This window comes from Phycodurus eques, chromosome 16, assembly GCF_024500275.1.
Source record: "Phycodurus eques isolate BA_2022a chromosome 16, UOR_Pequ_1.1, whole genome shotgun sequence".
Classification (NCBI taxonomy): Eukaryota; Metazoa; Chordata; class Actinopteri; order Syngnathiformes; family Syngnathidae; genus Phycodurus; species Phycodurus eques.
This window is the reverse complement of record NC_084540.1, coordinates 2,882,690-2,906,472: the sequence shown is the minus strand read 5'-3', so window position 1 is coordinate 2,906,472 and position 23,783 is coordinate 2,882,690. Positions and strand designations below refer to the sequence as shown.

Genomic DNA, 23,783 nt, shown 5'->3' with positions numbered 1-23,783 from the left:
AAGATGATTTCTTTTTTTTCATTTGAATTTTTTTTTTTTTTCTCAAGAAATCAGCTTTTTTATTATTATTTTTTTTTTCCTCGACAAATATGGCTTTCCTATGACCCCAAAAAAAACCACGGTGGCTCATGTTGCGCTATTCCGTCCATCTACAGGCCAGATATCAAGCGGACTCCCCTGCGAGCACCAGAATCCGATCCAGCCTCCGCCGGCCATTTTGACATTCACTGCGACACGCACGTTCCCCACATGGCGGACCCGACGGCGGACGACAGCAAGTTCCTGTTCCTGCAGAACGACTTCCGGAACAGTGGCGTGGCACAGGCCGACTGGGCGGCCAAGAAGATGGTGTGGGTGCCCTCGGAGAGGGAAGGCTTCGAGGCGGCAAGCATCAAGGAGGAAAAGGGCGATGAGGTCTTTAGCCCACAAACGAGTTCAAATATCTTCAGACATCTGTAACGCACGAAGAAACACATTTCTGAATTCGCTTTTTGAGTTTTTCTCATGGAAGAAAAGTTCATCGAATCATATTATCATTTCTTTTACCAAAGCAATATTCTTGTCATATGACCACATCTTTTTCTTGAAAAAAAAGAAAAAAATAGGAAAATAAATTATGAGAACATACGACGATAGGTTATGAAAGCGTTACAAGTTTAATGTCTTGAAAAATACGACTGTTAAAAAAAATCTGCTTTATTTTCTTTCAAAATAATGGAGATACGTTGACTAACTGTCGGCCAAGGTGCCCATCGAGCGTCTAATTGATCGCCGGTCGGCCGTGGTTGCGCAGGTGCTGGTGGAGCTGTCCAACGGGCGCAAGGCGACGGTGAACAAGGACGACATCCAGAAGATGAACCCGCCCAAGTTCAGCAAGGTGGAGGACATGGCCGCCCTCACCTTCCTCAACGAGGCCTCCGTCCTGCAGAACCTGCGAGAGAGATACTTCTCCAGCCTCATCTACGTGAGCGCTAACCAATCGCACACGAGCATTCTAGAGTAGGAACATTGTACGTCGTCGAGGAGAACGAGGGTCTCCGCCGTCGGCAGGCGTGGCAAGGAGACGACGTAAAGGCTGCGGAATAGAAGGCACAACAACAGGGCCAGACGGCACCGGCGTGCACGTTCGTTTTGTGGACCGATGACGAATTGACCAATGAGCGAGCAGCAGTGATGTACCTACGTCGCCCATACGCTTGCTTGAATACTATACTTTTTCAGATAAAGTTTTAAAAACATGGCTTTTTCTGCTCGGAAGATAACAACTTAAAAACAGAATATTACGAAATTAGCACAGCAATGTTACAGATTTTTTTTCCGTTAAAAAAAAACAAAACAAAAAAAGGGGGCTTTATTCTCTTAAAAGAAAACTTTTCTCAAATAATACCTAGTTTCTTCTCGAAAAGAAAATGTATTCACTTGAAATGTACTTCTTTTTCTTGTAAAATGACCACCCGTTTGTCAAAATAGTCTAACTTTATTTTCCAAATATTCAGACTTTTAATTATTTTAAAGCTTATTCTCCTAAAAATTACACCATTTTTTTCTTCGAAACAAATCTCACTTTATTCTCGTAAAATCATTTTTCTCTCAAAATAATCCAAATTGAAAAAAATGTTTGAACTTTGAAAATACAACTTTATTCTTGTAAAAATAAAGTAACTTTACTCTTATAAATTATGAGTTTTTTTTTAAATCTGACTTTATTCTTGAAATATTTCAAACTTTTTCCTACAAAAATCCAATTTTTATTTTCCAAATATTCAGATTTGTTTTCTTAAAAAAAAAAAAAAAAAAGACTATTCTTGTTTAAAACAAAATTATTTCTGAAATATTTGGACTTTATTCCTCAAATATTACAACTTGATTCTTGAACTACACGTATTTCTTCTCTCGATGACGACCACATTTTAATTTGGAAATCGTACGACTTTTTTTTTTTTTTTGCCTCGGAAAGCTCGAGCACAACTTTATCTCTCACAAACACCAGGGCCCTTGCGAGATTCAAAATGTTCCGGAAGGATCAACGGGCTTATAGTTGCCTTTTCCCACTGACTCCCACAAAGTCTAATAAGCCGCGAAGATCAGACGAGGTGAAACCGCCCCTCCACGCCCTTATATGGACACATCCTCCAAAGATTAACCATGCGTGCGTTGTTTTGTTCTTGCGCACTCCAGACGTACTCGGGGCTCTTCTGCGTGGTGGTGAACCCGTACAAGATGTTGCCCATCTACTCGGAGAAGATCATTGAGATGTACAAGGGCAAGAAGCGTCACGAGGTGCCACCTCACATCTACTCCATCACCGACAACGCCTACAGGAACATGATGCAAGGTGAACCGCCCCCCCCCCCCCCCCTCACTTCCATCATCCCCACTTTGATTGTGATTCCATATTTTTAGATCACTAATCTCTTCACTCAACTTTGGTCTGTTCTGCTTGATTTCCCTCCACAGACCGCGAGGATCAGTCCATCCTCTGCACGTAAGTTCGACATGAGCCTGCACGAACAGTACACACGATAACGTATAATACATATTTGAAAAATAAATGTCTCAATACATGGAACTATATATATGTATTTCTATTTTAAAAGGCTTTTCTTCTAATGTTAAGACCTTTTTCTTGCAAAAATATTTTTATTCGTGAAAGATAATAAAGTAATACTTTATTATAGCAATATTACAACTACTTCCAACAGAAAAAAAAACCAACTTTATTTTTGCTGCAATAAAAAAAAATTTCAGAAAGAAAATCTTACTTTTTTATCATAAAATTCAGACTTTTTTTCCCTCAAAATAATATGACTCCATTCTCTGAAAATGACAACTTTTTTTATGGGAAAAGTAAGATTTTATTATTGTAAGTTTCTGACATGTTTGTATAAAAAAAAAAAAAAAAAATACACCCGTTACTCTCATAATATTACAATTTTTGGGGGGAAAAGAAATATGCTCATGTATTTGCGTAAGAGTCCAATTTTTATTATTGAAATAATATGACTTAATTTGCACTTTAGTTTCTCTTACAAAACCGGACTTTATTTTCAAAGGATTTGTACTCTTTTTATCACGAAATATGCAACATGACTGTCGCAATATTCAATGGTAATTTTTGACCTCTCCACGACCCTCCCATGCTAGACCCAATTTATGGTCCCGATCCACCAGTTGAGAATCATTGTAGGTGTCCCGATACTTTTGTCCTTGCGGGCGTCCACACGTGCACGCGCCCGTGTCCATTTTCAAACACACTTTGAAACGCATTTTCTCTCTGGTGACATCTAGCGGAGAGTCCGGAGCGGGCAAGACGGAAAACACCAAGAAGGTGATCCAGTATCTGGCCCTCGTAGCCTCGTCGCACAAAGGCAAAAAGGAAGCAAATCCTGTGAGTTTAATGAATAATACAGGATCAACAAGCGAGCCCTGGGGTGCTCCACCTTCCTTATTAACATGAGACATGATTTGATTTTGATTTTTTTTTTTCACAGCCGGCACAACAGCAAACACAACAACAACCAGCCGGATCACTGGCTTACGTGAGTATCAAATCCCTTTTACGATAACGCTAAATTCCCTTTTCCGCGGAGACGTCGACAAACTTGTGGACTGGGCCCGCAGGGGGAACTCGAGAAGCAGCTGCTGCAGGCCAACCCCGTCCTGGAGGCCTTCGGCAACGCCAAGACCATCAAGAACGACAACTCGTCACGATTTGTAAATTGTCAATCAGTTCGTAAGTCGACACTCGCCACCATTTTGACGGGGAGTTCCCTCAGTAATTAAAGGTGTCGTGTGACCCACCTGTGTCCGCAGGGAAAGTTCATCAAGCTCAACTTCGACGTGACCGGATACCTGGTCGGCGCAAACATTGACACGTGTATCCTTGTCGTTTGCGAATACCTTTACAACATGCGTGTTATTGCACAACGGGGCGTGGACGACAAGACTAAAATAGCAAAAAAGTGACTGCAAAACCTTTGTACGGGAAGGAAGCAAACATTTACCATTTTTTTTATAACTATAACGGTAGGGTTAGCTTGGGTTAAAGTTTTTTTTGTTTTTTTTCTTTTTAACTTTCTTGAAGAAATATGAAATGTTTTTTAACCCTCAAACTTTTCCCCTCAAAATTTCCTTAAGAATATCGCTTAATTCTCAAACGATTAAGACTGTTTGTCTCGGGGGTCGGGGGGGGGGGGGGGGTGTTATTCTCATAACATTACAACTTTTCCGCTTGAATTTTTAAATTTTATTTTCACAAGATTCTGGCTTTTTTGAAAAAAAAAAAAAAAGTCATAATAATTACTTTAAAATAAATTAGAATTTATTTTTATTTTTTTCATAGTATTATGTCTTTTTCAGTCTTTGTACCATTCTTTTTTATCCTTCACACGTTACGACTAATTCTCATATGATTGCACTTTTTGTCATGATTTTTTTCATAATGTTTTTCTTTCCAGTCCATTGTTGTCCTAACACTCCTTCATAGCATTAGGCTTTGATGTCCTTTGACGAATATATATATATATATATATATATATATATATATATATATATATATATATATCTCGCTTTGTTTCTTCTTGACCTTATTTAATTAGACCTTCTGGAAAAGTCTCGCTGCATCCGTCAGGGCAACACTGAGCGAGCCTTCCACATCTTCTACTACATGGTGGCCGGAGCCAAGGACAAATTGAAAGGTGAGCAGACAATCAAGTCCATTGGAGTCCTTTTCACTCTAGAGAAGGTGGCCAATCATCCAGTGTAACCTTAGAAAAGCATCTGGGCTTGATTGGTATCTGCTCCTCTTTCAGAGGAGCTTCTTCTGGAGGGCTTCAGCAGCTATCGTTTCCTGGTGGCGGGACACGTGGAGGTTTCCGGCATCGAGGACGATGAGCTGTTTGTGGAGACCCTGGAGGCCATGGAGATCATGGGCTTCACTGAGGAGGAGAGAATAGGTATACTCTTGTCGGTGATGTCTGTATGGCAACTGGATGTAAATTGCGGGGAGGGAAAAATATCATTGCGCATCGACATGATTCAGCTTATCGTTGATTGTGAAATGCAGCGTATGTCTCATTTCCTGTTAAAATGTCCCAGTGGCCACAAATCACAGTGACGACAGGAGTTGGATGCGCTTTTGGATGCCCTTAGTGACCTTCGAAGTGTGTTCTATTTGTAGTTTCACTCTTCTACCACAAGATTTTGTATGTATGCGTGGTCAGAGCTGTGTGTCAATTTACGCAGGAAAAAAAAAATCGTACTTTATTTGGTGTTGTAGAAGTTCACTGAACAAGATACAGAACCCAGCTGGTGTCTTAAGCCTTAAAGCCAGCTGAACTTTTTTTTTTTGATTTGGGCCGTGGTGACTCAAAAACACAGGCCCAGATTCTCAGGTCCCGATGGTGTTAAATATTCTCTGGGATTTATTCACCTTGAGTATATCATCGTTTTGGCCTGCTTATTCAGGGATGTTGAAGGTGGTCTCCACGGTTCTCCAGCTGGGAAACGTCAAGTTTGAGAAGGAACGAAACACGGAGCAAGCCACCATGCCGGACAACACGGGTACCCCAAACGTACCTCAGACTCTCATTTCGATTATCAAGAAAACTAAAAGTCTTCCTTGTCTTTCCATGTTGGCACTAGCTGCCCAGAAGGTGTGCCACCTGCAAGGTATCAACGTGACCGACTTCACCAGGGCCTTCTTGACGCCCAGGATCAAAGTGGGCCGGGAGGTAGTTCAGAAGGCTCAGACCAAGCAGCAGGTGCGGAGTCTAGCAAGAACAGATGCTCAGATACAGTATTTTGTCATCTGAACTCAATGAATCAACCTGTCACCTTCTTCTTCGTCCCACCAGGCTGACTTTGCTGTGGAGGCGTTGGCTAAAGCTATGTATGAGCGTCTCTTCCGCTGGATCCTGGCGAGAGTCAACAAGACTCTGGACAAGAGTAAGAGGCAGTCTTCGTCCTTCCTGGGGATACTGGACATCGCTGGATTTGAGATTTTCGAGGTGCCTGATCGCTGTTCTGGAAAACTATCACAATAGGCGGCTACATGTCATTAGATAATCATGTCTTTGTCTTCAGACTTCGTGAAGCAGCATGGGGTTCATTCCCCAAGGCTATTCTCCGACACTGTTCCAGGCAACTGTAAACAATGTATATGGCTATGATTTGCTCAGAAAAAATTGATTTCCGTACGTTCTATTCCTTTTGGGGGAAAATCCATCCATTTTTACGTATTCTCACAATATTATGACTTCTCTTACATTGATTTTTTTTTTTTTTTTTAACCGTCAAATTTATTTTAGTGTGATCAGGGCTTTTTTCTTTTAAAAATGTACTTTACTCAGATAGAATGTTTTAGTTCTAAAATCAAATAAAAAAAGAAAATCAACTTTCTTCTCATTTTGGTTGAAGACCCTTTCAAAAAACCAACTTTATTCATGTCAAATTCCAACTTTTTCCTTCAGAAAAAGACTATTCTTGAAAAAATCCGACTTTATTCTCATTAAAAAAGTTTCCGAAACAAAATGATATCAACTTTTTTGTTTCCATTCTCGTATTCGTGCCGTCATTCCGCCATTTGTTTCTCAGCTTCCTCTGCAAATAAGACTTAACTTCATTTGTGGCTATTCCTGTGCGCTCTGTTCCAAGTCACTGCAAACACTTCCAATTGCTTTTCTTTTCTTTGTGGTGTTCGTCTTGCGTGGGTGCATCCCAGGACAACTCATTTGAGCAGCTGTGCATCAACTACACCAATGAACGTCTGCAGCAGCTCTTCAACCACACCATGTTCGTCCTGGAGCAGGAGGAGTACAAGCGCGAGGGCATAGAATGGAACTTCATCGACTTCGGCTTGGACCTGCAGCCCTGCATCGAGCTCATCGAGAGGGGGGTCGGGACCGGCTTTTTATTAAATTTTTTTTTTTTGCTTTGTTTTCAAGCATCAATGTGAAGTTCTGTACTTGAAAGCATACGCTGGTGTTCCAGAACAACCCACCGGGCATCCTGGCCCTGCTAGACGAAGAGTGCTGGTTCCCCAAAGCCACAGACATCTCCTTCGTTGACAAGCTGTTGAACACACACGCCAGTCACGTCAAGTTCTCCAAACCCAAACAGCTCAAAGACAAGCTGATGTTCACTGTTGCGCACTACGCCGGAAAGGTGAGCGTCACCCTACCTGTCGGAATAAGGCAAAAGATGACTTTTTGACAATAAACACCAACAAGAGATCGGTTAGAGGTCTACGATCCGGAGCAAGTTAGCGCCTTTCTTCCGATGAGTGCAACTCTAGTAATCTCATTGAAGGTTGCCTCATTGACGCATCTGTTTCCACATGGTTTTGTCTTTTGCCTCCCAGGTGGACTACAACGCGGCCAGCTGGCTGACCAAGAACATGGACCCGCTGAACGACAATGTGACCGCCCTACTCAGCAACTCCTCCAGCAACTTCATTCAGGATCTGTGGAAAGATGGTCGGTCTTCCCCAAATCGTCCCCCTGGGCTTCCGGAGCCTGGATCTCCCATCTGACCCTGTCCCCTGTGCTCTCTTCGCTTCATCAGCGGATCGAGTGGTAGGCCTGGAGACCATGGCCAAGATGTCCGAGAGCTCCGTGCCCACCTCCACCAAATCCAAGAAGGGAATGTTTCGTACAGTGGGCCAGCTGTACAAAGAGTCCCTGGGGAAATTGATGACTACGCTGCACAACACGCAACCTAACTTTGTGCGGTGCATTATCCCCAACCACGAGAAGAGGGTACCCATACACCCGTACATCCATACACCCTTACACCCGTACACCGGGTGTTGATGGTGTGTTTGTGCTGCCACAGGCGGGTAAGATGGACGCCAACCTGGTTCTGGAGCAGCTGAGGTGTAACGGTGTGCTGGAGGGGATCAGGATCTGCCGGCAGGGATTCCCAAACCGCATCGTATTCCAGGAGTTCAGGCAGAGGTTCAAAGGACTTCTTTTTTGTTGTTTTTCTACTGCTTTTTCTTGTTGTTGTTGTTGCTGTTCTTTTTGTTCGTCTTGTTATTTTTGTTGTTGTTCTTGCTGTTTTTCTTTTTATTGCTCTTGTTGCGCATGTTCTTGTTTTTGGCTGTTCTTCTTTTTCTTGTTCTGGTTTTACTTGTTTTGTTCTTGTTGTACTTTTTGTTCTCGTCATTTCTGCTCTAGCTGTTCTTGTTATCCTTGTTGCTCTATGTTATTCTTGCCGTTGTTTCTGTCATTGTTGTTTACATCATCTGCACCATATTGTTACTTTATGTGTGTGCAGGTACGAGATCCTGGCGGCTAATGCCATCCCGAAGGGCTTCATGGACGGGAAGCAGGCATGCTGCTTGATGGTGAGATGAAGATTCATATTGACGACCACAAAGCCCCCACAAACCAAACATTGGTCAACCAAGTTTCTCATGCGCCTTCCATGGTGCCGGTTGATGTTGTCTAGGTGAAGCATTTGGACCTCGATCCCAACCTGTACCGTATCGGCCAGAGTAAGATGTTCTTCAGGACTGGAGTGTTGGCTCAGCTGGAGGAAGAGCGAGACCTTAAGCTCACCGTGATCATCATCTCCTTCCAGGCGCAAGCCCGAGGCTTCCTGGCCCGGAAGTATGACACGCACCAGCACTCTTAGTAGTACTTCTTCATACTGGAGCTGTTTTGTGGGTGCACTTAATGAAGCGTCTCTGTTTTCGGCACTCAGGGCTTTCAGCAAACGTCAGCAACAGCTGAGCGCCATGAAGGTGATCCAGAGGAACTGCGCTTGTTACCTCAAACTCAAGAATTGGCAGTGGTGGAGGCTCTTCACCAAGGTTTGAGGCTAACGGATACGTTTCACGCAAAGCATTCCAAACAAATCAAAATGCTCAGCTAACATAGCATACGCGTCACTGACCGAAAGCGTTAGCTCTCAATTTACTATTGCAACTCATAAAAAGTAAAAAGCAAACGACGTGTACAAACACTGCAAGAGATCAGTAACCTCATTAGCTTTCTACGCTTCACGTTACTAGCATAGAGTTATCATTTTTGGTTGGCGAGCTAACAAAAGGTATAGGCACAATACAGGTACTATACTATACAAGACTAATAGTCTAACAAACAATCAAAAGTAGACAATCACTGTGCCTGTGGATTCATATGGCTAAAAATGATTTGTGCGGGACCCCGTATCTAGCCTTGTTAGCTTAGCTTAGCATTTTAATTATTGCGCTAAAGAACAGCATGGCATTATTCGGCAGATAATATGAGTACATTATTTAATTTGGAGCAGACAAATGGTGTGTCTGCGGATTATTATGACTCTGCGGGTAGACAGTAGCACGAGACTTTCTTTTAACAAGCTAACAACCGCATAGCATTATTTGGCAAATAATACAATTTCTTACCTTAGAGCAGAGAACAGATGCACTTGTTGATTATTTTTTTTTTTTTACAAATTCGAATGACTATGCGGACTGCAGCAGAGCTTCATCCAGAACCTGCATTGATCTGGCACTCCTACCGTTCCGTGCTGTGATTGGCTTGTTCACTCTGGGGGTTCTCGATCAACAATATTACAAAAAGCTGTTTAGGGGAGACAAGGGTGTTGCCTGTTGATTTTTGAAGGAGCCTGCCATCTAGCTTAGGTTTTGGTGGTGTCCTCCAGGTGAAGCCCCTGCTGCAGGTGACCCGCCAAGAGGAGGAAATGGGTCAGAAGGATGAGGAACTCAAGGCTGCGAAGGAAGTGGCGGCCAAGAAGGAGGCCGAACTCAAGGACATCACACAGAAACACATGCAGGTATGAACCTTCGTAGACCTTCCAAAAACAGTCTGATGTGAGCATGTGTACGTTTTTTTTGTGCGCAGCTGATGGAGGAACGAGCCCAACTTGAGACTAAGCTCCACGCCGAGACGGAGCTGTACGCCGAAGCCGAGGAGATGAGGGTGCGCCTTGAGGCCAAGAAGCAGGAGCTGGAGGAGGTCCTGCATGAGATGGAGGCCCGGCTGGAGGAGGAGGAAGAGCGCGGTGCTTCCCTGCAGCAGGAGAAGAAGGACATGGAACACCAGCTGCAGGTTGTTTATCACACACGCACAAAGACACACATAAACAGACATGGTATTATATGACATACACGACATTTTATATTTAATACAGAGCAGCGATTCAAATGAGAAATTGACATGCCTCATAATTGGTTAATCGGGCAGTTACAACCGAGCCCTATGAATTCTGCCTAGCAACAAGCGACTAACAAATGGGTGTGTGTGGGGGGAAACAACATGTAAATATATAAAAATATTAAGACTTGGACTCGCACCTTAAACCTCGTTCACTATTTGCATTGACAGTAATGAATGATTAGCGAATCACAATCGAATCGTTACTCCTTGTACTGTTTCAAAATAATAGTTCAAGAAATGGAAAATCCAATGGGATGATTTGAAAACTACCAATTGAACCGGTAAGAGAGTACGCCGGCGCGTTTCGGCCGACACGTTTTAGCTGTCCCGTCTCCGTACAAGAAATGTTTATTTTTAGTGTAAAATCGCATACTTTAACCAGGATCCTTCCCCGTACCTTGGACAAAGGTAGAATCCAGGGTCTGTTTTGTCCTTGTCAGTGCCATAAATCCTCTCTTCCTTAGTTGGACCAAGTTACCGCCTTTCCAGCTAGGTGGCTTCTTAGCCTGCTGACTAGCTAAAACCCACGCAGGCACGGGGAGAACATGCTAACTCCACACAGGCGGGGCCGGGATTCTTCTTTTATCATATAAAAGACTTTTAAAAGACTTCACTTTAAAAAAAAAAAAAATTTTATGCAGAATATGGAGGCCCACTTGATGGAAGAAGAAGACGCCCATCAGAAACTGCAGCTGGAGAAGGTTGCCGTGGAGGGAAAGGTGAAGAAACTGGAGGAGGACGTCCTCCTGATGGAGGACCAGAATAATAAACTACAAAAGGTATGAGGCATTTGGTCTTAAAATTGTTACATACATTTTTTTTAAAACTGAGTCTTTCTAGGAGCGAAAGCTTCTGGAGGAGAGGATGGTGGATTTAAACTCCAACCTTGCCGAGGAGGAGGAAAAGTCCAAGAACTTAACCAAGCTGAAGGCCAAGCACGAGTCTATGATCTCCGACTTGGAGGGTAAGTCACCCGAACCGAATATTCTTCTCCAACGACTGTGTTCCAATGCGTCCTTCCTCTCTCGTGTCCAGTGCGTTACAAAAAGGAGGAGAAGGGTCGCCTGGACATGGAGAAGGCCAAGAGGAAGTTGGAGGCCGAGCTGGCAGAGCTCCACGAGCAGCTGGCCGACCTCCGGGCACAACTAGCCGAGCTTCGAGCGCAGCTGGCCTCCAAGGAAGATGAGCTGCAGGCCACGCAAGCTCGGTAAAACAGTGCTTCTCAAACTGGGCGTCTGCGAGCCATAGATTGGGGGTCCGCCGAATAATTTGCAATATATACAGTATTGTCATATCGTTTTAAAAAGTGCATAACCACGTAAGGGCATCGGCAAATCAGTAAAACAAACATCATAAACCAAAGACTCCTTAGCTTTGGGCCAGTTAGAAGCTCTGATATGACTGAGATACATCTGACATCCATGCTTAATTTAGCTGTGTTGTTTTTTTTTTGTTTTTTTTTAAAGTCATATTTTGATGAGGATACTGTGTTCACCTCACAAACGGAATTCACTACACGCGAATTAAAGCTATTTTTTTTAACCTATCCTTTGGTATTTGTTGCTGACGAACTAACTACGAACAACAACTTATTTGCTGTTTTTGTGCTCAGGCCAAAGCCATGTCTCATATAAAAGTATTGCTTTGGCGCCATCTTGTGACATCTTGGTTCCAAAGAACTACTGTATGTTGAATTGAGGGCAGGAGCTTGTGCTTGACAGGACAAAGCGCCGTCGAATAGAAATGTGGTGCTTTTCCGCCATCTTGTGGCATCTGCAGTAAAAGCAAGTCTAACATTTTAGGCGGGGTGTCAATTACACTATTTTTTTTCACTATTCGTTATACGCAACATAATGAGAATTAAGTTGTATTTTTGATATTCTCTTTTTAGCTATATAAGCAAACTTTTTGCGACTTTATCTAAAAAAAAAAATACGACTTTATTCTCGTTGTTCCAACCAAACAAAATACGTCTTTGTTCAACAGAAATAACTTTTTTTCTTACAGATATCAGAGTTGGCGGCACGGTGGCCGACTGGTTAGAACGTCAGCCTCACAGTTCTGAGGACCCGGTTTCAATCCCCGGCCCCGCCTGTGTGGAGTTTGCATGTTCTCCCCGTGCCTGCGTGGGTTTTCTCCGGGCACTCCGGTTTCCTCCCGCATCCCAAAAACATGCATTAATTGGAGACTCTAAATTGCCCGTAGGTGTGAATGTGAGTGCGGATGGTTGTTTGTTTGTATGTGCCCTGCGATTGGCTGGCAACCGGTTCAGGGTGTACCCCGCCTCCTGCCCGATAACAGCTGGGATAGGCTCCAGCACGCCCGCGACCCGCGTGAGGAGAAGCGGCTCAGAAAATGGATGGATGGATGGAAATATCAGAGTTCATTCAAACTATTTTTCTTTTTTACCATTTAGTGGTACACATGCTAGTTATGCTCAATTGAGTTGGATTATGAGGGGGTCTTTGGACTCAAAATGTTTGAGAATCCCTGTGGTAAGAAGGCAGGAAGTCCAGTTCATCTTACCAGGACATCCGAGACAAATGTGGTCTTGCACAGATTGGATGAGGAGAGCAACCAGCGGGGCCTGGCGGTGAAGAAGGTTCGGGAGCTGGAGACCCTGCTGTCTGAGGTCCAGGAGGACCTGGAGGCCGAAAGGGGGGCCCGGGCCAAGGTGGAGGCGGCAAGGCGGGACCTTGGGGAGGAACTGAATGCCCTGCGCTCAGAACTGGAGGACAGCCTGGATACCACCGCAGCACAGCAGGAACTACGGTCAGTCTGTGCTTCATGTTGTAGGAAGTGGTGACAATATTATTTGATAATCCAGTTTATGCTCCAGGTTGTGTTCAGGACTAAAACCAAGTTATACCATTGGTAAAGACATGTTCAAGGGCTGGTGTAGTCTGGACTAGTCCACTGTATTTACTTGTGTATATTCCCGGTTTGTCCAGTTTGTACGCAAGGGATTAGGTTTGGATGTACAGTATTCTTTGATAATCCACTTTTTACCCCAGGTTTTATTCTAGCCTCATCTATGTTTTACTTTTTCATGTTGGTATCCTTGAGTCTAAAGTAAGCTAAACCATTTTAACCCTGAGAGTAATTTACCCTGGCGTGAGCTGGCTCAGTTGTCTGCCTGGTGTTTGTGTTTATCAGGGCAAAGCGCGAGCAGGAGGTGGCCATGTTGAAGAAAGCCATGGAGGAGGAGGGCCGCAGTCATGAGGCCCAAATCCAGGATTTAAGGCAGAAGCATGGCCAGGTGGTGGAGGAACTCTCAGACCAGCTGGAACAGGCCAAGAGAGTAAACAGCTGTCGCCGTAGTTCAGGGTAAATAAAGACGTTTTTACATGTCATAAATGGTGGCAAATGGCATGCCTTCAGGTCCGGGCAGGTCTGGAGAAAGCCAAGCAGGCCCTGGATAAGGAGTCTTCTGACCTGACTGCTGACTTGCGCTCCCTGGCCTGCCGCCAAGCAGGATGTTGACCACAAGAAGAAGAAGGTGGACGCTCAGCTCAACGACATCAACGCTCGCTTCAACGAGAGCGAGAGACAGAGGAACGAACTAGGGGACAAAGTCTCCAAGATGACCGTATGTCCAAATGAACACCTATACAGTCAACCCTTGCTATTCCTGTGGATTAGAGACCAAGCCATAATGGACCCCAAAATACACAAAGTCCTCCACTTGGGGCAATGATAACTAAAAGCTGATTGGTTTAGTTCTCTTCTCCTAAAATAATAATAATAATAATAATTCTAAGTAGGTCAGTTTGCTAATGGCGGGGTTTACTTTAGTGAAAAACTAAAGCCCCAAAATACATTTAGTTTCATCTTGTGTTGTGGTCTTGAAGGTGGAGCTGGAGAACTTGAGCAGTCTTCTAAACGAAGCAGAAGGAAAGAACATCAAGCTGTCTAAAGATGTTTCCGGGCTGTCTTCGCAGCTCCAAGACACTCAGGTAAACAACACTCGTGTCAAATGTGGGGCAGTGTCGAACTAAATTGCTTTAGTTGATTTCATTCATAGCTACAAACCTATCACATAAGCTAACAGGCTGCTAGGCTTATGGTTGTCTTTTAATATAATATGGTTGTGATCCCCACAGGAGCTTCTCTCTGAAGAGACGCGTCAGAAGCTGAACATGTCGGGACGTCTGCGGCAGATGGAGGAAGACCGGATCAGTTTGACAGAGCAGCTGGAGGAGGAGAGCGAGGCCAAGCGTGTCTTGGAGAGGCAGGTGTCCAGCCTCAACATGCAGGTCAGGAACTTCAAGCTCAAACGTCTCACCAAAGAACATTCACGCATGAACAGATACTAAGTGCAAAGTGGCCAATGTGCTATGTTGTAAATTATATGATAATATCACTTGACTTATGCAATTACATGACTTAGTCCCACCTCTGCTGTCTACCGTCAGCTCTCTGACTGCAAGAAGAAGGTGGACGAGTCCCTGAGTTCGGTGGAGCTGCTGGAGGAAGGTAAGAAGCGTCTACTGCGAGACCTCGAGGCGGCCAGCAACGAGTATGAGGAGAAGGCCTCGGCCTACGACAAGCTGGACAAGAGCCGCAGCCGAGTGCAGCAGGAGCTGGAAGACGTCCTCATAGACCTGGAGGGACAGCGGCAGCTCGTCTCAAACTTGGAGAAGAAGCAGAAGAAGTTTGACCAGGTGAGCTTGGACACTGTGGGTTTGGAGATCAAGTGGAGCCTTCTGAACTTGCCATAGCCTTGCTAAAAATCACTAAGACCAATGGATTCTGGATTCTTGACAATTTTCATCCAGTATTGTCAATGTCCCCCAGACCATCCTCCTTGATACACTTGCTTCTATCTGTATTTTTAGCCAGCCTGTCTCCGAGTTCCAGCCGTATCTCTCTTCTTGATCTCACTTTGTCCAACTCAAAAGTTGATCAGATCCCAGCACTCCCTAGTCTAATCTGGTGTTCCACAAGGCTCCATTCTCAGGCACTCACCTCCTCATCATCTACATCCACATATTTAGTCAAATCCTCAGAAAATGTGGTATCCAGTTCCACTGTTACTATTTCCAACCTGATATGTCCCTTCCCCCCCATCCTCCCTCTCCAACTGCCATCCAGATATCAAAACCTGGTTCTCAACTTTCTCCAACTAAACAGCAATAAAAGTGAGTTTCTGCTCATTAGTTCAAAATCCAACCTGGCAAATATGAACAGTTTTTCACTTTCCATTTACAATTCCACAGTCCCCCTCCCCTCAAGTCTGGGTGTTATCATCAACAGCACATTATTGTTCAAAGCAAATATCAGTAACATCTCACATCAGATTTGTTTCCAGTAGGGGTGGGATTCTGCCCAGGCAGCTGGGGCATGAAGAGGGTCTGGTTTGATGGCCTCAGTGTTGCATATTTGTTTTTTTTGCAGATGATGTGGTTCTTTTGGCTTCATCAGGCCTCAATCTTCAACTCTCACTGGAGCGCTTCGCAGCTAACTGTGAAGAGGTTGGGATGAAAATCCCCATTTCCAAATTTGAGACCATGGTAGTGAGGTGGAAAGAGGTTGGGATAATATCCAGCCCCGAGTGGTGGAGCTCAAATATATTTGGGTCTCATTCGCTAGTGAGAGAAGACTGGAGCAGCAGATCAACAAGCGAATCCATGCAGTGTCTGGAGTGATGCAAACTCTGTCTCCATCGGTATGTCCTGGTGAAGAGGGTCTCAATTTACCGGTCACTTTACGTTCCCATGCTCACATATTATCACGAGCCGTGGGTCGTGACCGAAGCAACAAGATCACTGGTGTAAACCGCCAAAATTAGTTTATTCAGCAGGGTTTCCTGGGTCTCTGTTAAAGACATGGTGAGAATTGGCCCCACCGGTTCAGAACTCCACTGGCTGTGTCATGAACAAAACTCCCTCCTCGGAACACATCACCCCCATACTCAAGAACCTTCATTGGCTAACAGGCAAACAAAGAATTTGTATACAAGCTCGTTCTCATCACCTTCACCAGTCTCTCCATAACCTAGCACGCCCTTACCTCTGCCCTCTCGCATGCCCAAGTTCCTTCCCATATTATTTAACTTGAGATCTCTCTTTGGTGATGTTCTTCAGATGCTGGCCGAGGAGCGAGCCATATCCTGCAAGTTTGCCGAGGAGCGAGATCGAGCCGAGGCGGAGGCAAGGGAGAAGGAAACCAAAGTCTTGGCTCTGTCCAGAGGGCTGGAGGAGAGCCGGGAGGCTCTGGAGGAGGCGGCGAAGACCAACAAAAGCCTCCGAGCCGAGATGGAGGACCTTATCAGTTCTAAGGATGATGTGGGACGGAGCGTAAGTCACCACAGGGTTCACATCTTCTCGAGCTACACATTTCTTTGGTAATGCAGAAATTCTCTGCCTTCAGGTCCATGACTTGGAAAAGGCCAAGCGTGGCCTTGAGGCCGTGGCGGAGGAAATGAAGGCCCACATGGAGGAGCTGGAGGATGAGCTGCAAGTGGCCGAGGACGCCAAGCTACGTATGGAGGTCAACGGCCAGGCCCTCAAAGCACAACACGAGAGGGACCTGCAGACCCGCGAGGAGACTGGAGAGGAGAAAAGGAAGCAGCTCCTTAAGCAGGTGGATCCATTCATTCTAGTTTACTTGTCTGGATGATATTTGTGGGGGGGGGGAAAATCCATTAAAAAAGTATAAACTAGAATTTTGTGAAAAAAAACCCCAATCAAAATCGGGGGAAAAAAATTGTGAACAAATTGACTAAAATTGGAGATCTCATATTTGTGAATATTTTTTAATTAAAATCGAATTGATTAGAGCAGATTTTTGTGTTTGGGGGCAGGGAGGTGATTAAAGTTTGTTTTTAAAAGTATTTTTATGGGAAACAAATAAAATTGGAGATCTGATTTTTGGGCAATTTTTGAAAATTGTTTTTTTGTGAATTTCTTTTTTATGAAAATAGAATTTTTGTGTGGGAAAAAGGACTCAAATCTAAAATAGGATTTTGGGGGAAAAAAATCATAGATTTGATTTTAAGGCCAACCTAACCTAAGCAAAAGCTAAGGTAATATTTACCGCTCCTTGGGCAGGTGCGCGAGATGGAGTCTGAGCTAGAGGAGGAGAAGAAACAGCGCGCTCAGGCATCAGCCAGCAAGAAGAAGCTGGAAGGAGAACTTAAGGACACGGAGGACCAGCTGGAGGCCACCAATAGGGGGCGTGACGAGGCGCTCAAGCAGCTGCGCAAGATCCAGGCCAGCACTGCCCAACATTCTCATCAGGTTCCTCCCCTCGTTTCCAACTCTACTGACCGTGTCCGTGTCTCGTCCACAACTCAGGGCCAGGTGAAGGATCTCCAACGGGAGCTGGAGGACTCTCGCGCCGCCCAGAAGGAGGTCCTCGCCTCGGCCAGGGAGACAGAGCGCAAATCCAAAGTCACGGAGGCTGACTTGGTGCAGCTAAACGAGGTACGACAGATATGACGTTCTCCATCCATGAGGCCGATGCCATATTTTGCTCATTGTTTGTCATGCAGACACATCGCTGCTGGTCATCTTCTCTATCATGCCTTAGCCTACAAATTCGTTACGATTATCACAGGATATAACAGGTTTCATTACAATAATGATATGATTCCATACCATTCATTATAACATGATTCGATGCAGTCCAATTATGTTGCGATATGATTTGTTCCAAATACTCTGCGATATGATTTATTTCAATTATGATGCAATACGATTCATTGCAGTTAGGATACGATTCATTCCATTACAATACCATTAATTCCAGTTATGGTACAAGTCATTCCAGTTGGCTGGGTTGCAAATTACCTATCCAATAGAATGCAATGTAAACACTTTGAATGCAGCTCATCCAGCTATGTCACACGGTTTTTTTTCTGGTGTCCCGCAGGGCTCAGCCTTTGGTCCTATTTTGTTTAGCATTTATGTAAATGTACTTGGCAGAAATATCCCTGATGGTAGATTTCATTTGTATGCTGACGACACTGTCATTTGTTGTTCCGGCTCCATCGTTGTTGAGGCCCTCGCCTTTAACCTTGTGGAACGTCAGCGTGTTGATTTAAAACTGGTTTTAAATGTTCCCAACCAAAACAAAATTCATGATTTTTTTTTCTAACGATGGGAAAATACCTGAGCATATTCTACTTACAAGGGAACACAATTGACTTAGCGTCTTGCTACAAATTGGGTTTCTTTTATCACCATAGGTCTTGCTTTTCCTTTGCTTCCAGGAGATAGTTGGTTTCTGCCACCTTGCATCCTGTCTGCTTGATTACAGTGACCTTTTATTTATGAATGCCCCTGAAAAATGTCTGAAATTCCTGTACCACGGTGCCCTTACGCCCTCACTCACCACTGTACCCTTTATGGCATAGTGGAGTATTGCTGTATTATTCGATTAATTCCAATTACGATACGATTCATTCCATTTGCAATATGATCCTTCCAATCATGACATGACACAATTCATTCCTATTATGATACGATACAGTTCATTCCACTGATGATATGATACGATTAATTCCAATGACGATGCACTGCAATACAATTCATTACAGTTCCGACATGATTCATTCCATTTAAAATATGATTAATTTAAATTATGATACACTACAATACAGTATGTCTTTCAAAGGGAAATGAATGAAGCTACACGTCCTATCTATCCTAGCTTCTGATATTACAGCAGGAACACCTCTTCTTATGTTTGAAAAAATACTAATTATTCATTTGTATTTGAATTATTAAAAGGTCATTTAAAAAAGAGTAAACATTTTGGAATTCTAAGTCAAATCAAGCATTTTAACTTGAATTCTTATGCCATTTAGATGCTTGCGACGGTCGAGCGAGCTCGAAAGCAGACGGAGGCGGAAAGAGATGAGTTGGCCGAGGAGCTTGCCAGTAACTCCTCTGGAAAGTGAGCACACCCTCCCATCCTTTCTCTTTTTATAATTCATGAGGAGCACTTTTTAGTAGTCTATATCACCCATTTATTAGGAATTACACTACTCGTAAAAAGTTGGGGATCTTTGGCGCTTAGGTGAATTTCTAGGATGAGCTTATCACAGAACGTCGTCAACAGAGATACAGAAAAGACTGGTGGAGTCACAGAAAGGCATACAAATGGAAGTCCTTGGAAATGTGGATGCATCAAAAATGTTGCCATTTAGCTCCTTATTAGAGAACAGCAACTTGTGCAAAAGTACTGAAACGTTCAAGGGTTGGACGCGCATTCAAAGGTTTCGACAAATTAAGTCCACCTGTAACGTTTTTGGTGCATTTTAGGTTTGTCCTGAATTTTCACCCCGATATCACACACGTTTTGTGAGTAGTTTATGCTCTTGAACGCAGCGCCGCTCGTGAAATTCATTTCAGGACCGTGCTGTCCGATGAAAAGCGCCGCCTAGACGCCAAGATCAGCCATCTGGAAGAAGAACTGGAGGAGGAGCAGACCAACATGATGAACCTCAACGAGCGTCTGAGGAAGAGCCAGCAGCAGGTACCTTCGTAGGATCAAGTTGCACGTAGTTTGACCTACGGCTCGGCAGTTAATCATTTTTTTGTTGATTAATTCAAGTTTATTTGTCAGGTTGATTTTTGTAGTCGTTTCGTAGTTCAAAGTGCGCCCCTAGCTGTACTTTTTGGGTGCAGGTGGAGCAGCTTAGCGCCGAGCTGACGTCGGAGCGAGCATCTTCGCAGGCCAAGGAGGCCGCCAGGCAGCAGCTGGACAAGCAGAACCGAGAGTTGAAGGCCAAAGTTCAGGAGATGGAAGGCCAGGGACGATCCAAGCTCAAATCCTCGGTGGGCGCCCTGGAGAACAAACTGAGGGAGATGGAGGAGCAGATGGAGGTGGAGAGCAGGTAAAAAAGAAGACAAGCCGCTGGTGCGTGCATGCTGCTGTTTGTTTACGTCACATTGATAAAAGTGTTGGGACGCAACTCGTCAAGATGATTCGCTTTCATTACGATACGATACAATTCACTCCCATTATACAATCCCGTTCATCCCATTGTGTTCCAATAGCATTGACTCCCCTTACGATACAACACGATTCGCTCCCAATAGGATATGATTCAATCCCTTTACCTCGCAATATAATATGACTCACTCACATTACGATACGTTGTGATTCTTTCCCATTATGATGCGAGACAATCCGAGTCACTTCCATTGCATCGATGCGGTTCCCAAAATGCTACAATAAAATTAATTCCCATTACGATTCAATACGATTCATAACCATTGCAATATGATTCCATACCATTCACGCCCAATGTGATACAAATCCCTCCGATTACAATGTCATAATGGGTTTCACTCCCATTAAGAGACAATACCATTCACTTCTATTATGATGTGATTCAGTCCCACTATGATGCAACACAATATGAGTCACTCTCGTTATGGTCCATTATTATTACAAAGCGATACAATAATGCAGCCCTCGGGAGTTGGTTGACATGATGATTAGGAGAAAGGTTGACATATTGTGTGTCCAGGAGAGCAGGTGGAAAGGCAGTAAGGCTAGAAGTTTAGGGGCAGGGTTGCAATTATACGACTGGGCGAAGTAGTTGTGAGCATCCCAGACAGAGAGAGAGCGTCGTGATTGGTGCAGATTGTAATGGACATGTGGGTGAAGGAAACAGGGGTGGTGAAGAAGTGATGGGTAAGTACGGCATCCAGGAAAGGAACTTGGAGGGACAGATGGTGGTAGACTTTGCAACAAGGATTACATCTTGTGCGGACGATGTAATCTGAAGGACGTTACCGACTGTAAGGTAGTGGGAGGGGAGAGTGTAAGATGACTGGTGGTGGGGAGGAAGATTAAGAAGACAAAGGCAGAGAATAATGTGGTGGAAGCTGAGAAAGGAAGAGTGTTGTGCAGTGTTCTTTCCAATTGCGATGGGATACATTGAACGTAATTCGGTAGCCCACAGTAGTGGTGATAGTAATGAACATGGTTATGACGATGATGATGATGATTGTAGGGAGCGTCAGGCCGGAGCCAAGAACCTGCGTCAAAAGGAGAAGAAACTGAAGGACTTAAGCGTCCAGATGGAGGACGAGAGGAAACAGGCGCAGCAGTACAAAGATCAGGTGACATTGCGCAGGCCCCGAACGCAACACGTGTGTGGCATTCACGACATGATAATGATGTCGTTGTTTCTTGTCCTTGCAGGCCGAGAAGAGTAACACGCGTGTGAAGCAGCTGAAGCTTCAGCTGGAGGAGGCAGAGGAGGAAGTGCAGCGCATGGCCGCCGCCCGCAGGAAGTTGCAGAGGGAGCTGGACGAGGCAGCAGAGGCCAACGACGCCCTCGGCAGGGAGGTCGCAGCGCTCAAGAGCAAATGCAGGTAACGACGGAAAAGAAAAAAAAAAAAAAAGTCACAACCAAAACACACGGCAGCAACACACAGAAAAAAAAAAGGAAGTTGTCCCTGAAATAAAGAAGGATCAATAAGTCGTGCATTTCTGAGGAAAGAGGTTATTGGACAATATCGTATGTTGTATACAATGGACAAAAAGTATTTTTTTATTTTAACAGTATTTTAGAGGAAAATGTTATATATTTCATAATTTATATAAAAAAAAGAAAAATCGAGAAAAGTTGCATATTTCTGAAAACCACATATTTGGTGGGAAAAAAAGTTGTATATTTGCAAAAAAAAAAAAAAAAAAAATCTCATATTTGACCAAAAACAGTCCTATATTTCTGGGGGAAAAAAAGCTGTTCATTTTCTATTAAACAAATTATAAAACCTAGTTTTGAAGGAAAGTCATTTTTCCAAAAGTTGGAAAAAAGTTGAACATTGTCTATAACAAGTCATATCTGCGCCAAAAGTTGTGGATTTTCAAATAAAGTAGTATGTTGTATATTCTCTATAAAAGTCGTATATTAAAAAGCGGTATATTTTCTAGAACAGTTACGAATACAGTAAAAGTAGTATCATCTCGAAAAAAATAAGGTATATCAAAAATGTGTATTTTCTAGAAAAAAAGTGTATTTTCTAAAATTCGGATTTTCTCTGGGAAAGTCAGACTGTATATTAAAAGTAGAATTTTTTCTTTTGAAAAAGTATTATTTAAGTCATTAAATATCCTGAAAAATAGGTATATATTCTGAAACCTGTCTATTCTCTGGAAAAGTTGTATATTAAAAATGGATAACTTCTTGAAAAATGATAGTTGTATATTTAAAGTCTAATTTTCGACCCCCAGATTTTTTGAAGTCGCATATTCTCTAGCTGTCATATATTTCAAAAAACGAAAAAGGAAAGTTGCCTTTTTTTTTTTTTAAGTTATATATTTTCTCGAAAAAAAAGTATATTTCTGAAAAAAGATTTTAGATTTTTGAGGAAAAAAGTTATACACTGTGCATAAATCCATTCCCCCCCCCAGTATTTTAAGTTGAATATTTACTTGATACAAAGTCACACAGTATTTTCTAGAAAAGTCAAACATTTAATTTACACGAGGCACCTCCTCCAGATGTCAGCACTCAAACCTACTGCTCGTCATCCTCCTTCACCTAAACCCTCTTTCTCGTGTTTGTCTCCCTCAGGCGTGGTGGCGAGGCGAGTTTCGGCAGCTCTAGCCCTCGTACTAGCGGCGGCGGCGGCGGCCTCGGTCTTGGCGGAGGTTCCATGAGGAGCTTTGGGGGGCTGACAGGAGGAAGCGTTGGCCGAAACAGGAGCACCATCGTGGAGAACTCGGTGGAGATCCCCGAGGAAGACGAGGAGGAGGAGAAAGCTCGCTCGCCGTCTCCCGCCGCACGAAGCCCCCTGCCTGAGGCTTCCGAGGAGCTCCACGATACCCCTCCGGATGAGTAAACAAGTTATAGCCCCACCTGTTGCTTCGGCATGCACTTAACAGCCTGTGCGACGTTCAAAATATTAAACTAGCAATTAGTGCAACATGTTGAGCAACAAAATAAGAGATCATACTTTTCTTTGTCACAAAAATGTTATATTTAGCGACAAAATTACAATATTTGGTCACAAAAGTTCTATCGCTGACCAACAAAATGTTGTACCCTGTCCCCCAAAATGTTATCATGCTCATAAAGTCGTATACTTGGCCACACGAACGCCCTTTTCCTAAAAACATGACATATTGTCACAAATGTTTTTTTCACATTTTGCCACAAAATTGTCAGCTACAGTACAATATTTGCGCAGAAAAATGCAATAGTTGACTACAAGACACTCTGCATTGTTACAAAAATACTTGCTTGGTCACAGTCTTACGGTTGACCATAAAGAAAAGTTGGATTTTGGTACACAAATTTTATATTAAAAATGTTATGTACTATATTGTTACAAAAATTTTATATTTGTCCACAAAAAAAAAAGGATATTTGGCTAAAAGGTATGTTAATACCCCAAAAAAAGTGTAACGTTTGTTCAAAATGCAATCATTGACTACAAAAAGTCAGATTTTAGCAGAAAAACATTTTTATATTTGGCCACAAGTGCAATATTTGTGAAATAAAATGCACCAAAATGTTATATTTTGCCCCAAAGCACATTGGTTTTGCCATGAATACACTAGATTTGCTCACGTGTGCTTATGAACACATTTGAACATATTTATTGGAATATTAATTAGTTACAAATGCAATTATTTTTTTTGTAT

The 23,783-nt window shown here is 43.4% G+C and overlaps 1 protein-coding gene across 1 annotated transcript in view; it reads left to right on the top strand.

The window, feature by feature from the left end:
- LOC133414326 (myosin-11-like) overlaps positions 1 to 23,783 on the top strand; it is a 27,105-nt gene extending 3,322 nt beyond the window's left edge. The window contains 43 exon segments of the mRNA XM_061699590.1: positions 156 to 414; positions 794 to 964; positions 2,179 to 2,335; positions 2,458 to 2,485; positions 3,289 to 3,388; positions 3,492 to 3,539; positions 3,622 to 3,714; positions 3,814 to 3,877; positions 4,599 to 4,697; positions 4,812 to 4,955; positions 5,467 to 5,562; positions 5,644 to 5,762; positions 5,856 to 6,008; positions 6,722 to 6,895; positions 6,991 to 7,164; positions 7,361 to 7,475; positions 7,564 to 7,757; positions 7,834 to 7,955; positions 8,278 to 8,347; positions 8,452 to 8,612; positions 8,707 to 8,815; positions 9,652 to 9,783; positions 9,852 to 10,058; positions 10,808 to 10,945; positions 11,007 to 11,130; positions 11,202 to 11,373; positions 12,726 to 12,938; positions 13,323 to 13,467; positions 13,548 to 13,628; positions 13,630 to 13,755; positions 14,018 to 14,122; positions 14,270 to 14,422; positions 14,582 to 14,830; positions 16,253 to 16,465; positions 16,539 to 16,751; positions 17,219 to 17,380; positions 17,465 to 17,593; positions 18,979 to 19,067; positions 19,526 to 19,649; positions 19,802 to 20,010; positions 21,139 to 21,247; positions 21,330 to 21,502; positions 22,711 to 23,783. Of these exon segments, the coding sequence (XP_061555574.1) occupies positions 250 to 414; positions 794 to 964; positions 2,179 to 2,335; positions 2,458 to 2,485; positions 3,289 to 3,388; positions 3,492 to 3,539; positions 3,622 to 3,714; positions 3,814 to 3,877; positions 4,599 to 4,697; positions 4,812 to 4,955; positions 5,467 to 5,562; positions 5,644 to 5,762; positions 5,856 to 6,008; positions 6,722 to 6,895; positions 6,991 to 7,164; positions 7,361 to 7,475; positions 7,564 to 7,757; positions 7,834 to 7,955; positions 8,278 to 8,347; positions 8,452 to 8,612; positions 8,707 to 8,815; positions 9,652 to 9,783; positions 9,852 to 10,058; positions 10,808 to 10,945; positions 11,007 to 11,130; positions 11,202 to 11,373; positions 12,726 to 12,938; positions 13,323 to 13,467; positions 13,548 to 13,628; positions 13,630 to 13,755; positions 14,018 to 14,122; positions 14,270 to 14,422; positions 14,582 to 14,830; positions 16,253 to 16,465; positions 16,539 to 16,751; positions 17,219 to 17,380; positions 17,465 to 17,593; positions 18,979 to 19,067; positions 19,526 to 19,649; positions 19,802 to 20,010; positions 21,139 to 21,247; positions 21,330 to 21,502; positions 22,711 to 22,978 (6,090 nt within the window). The 5' untranslated portion in view covers positions 156 to 249 and the 3' untranslated portion in view covers positions 22,979 to 23,783.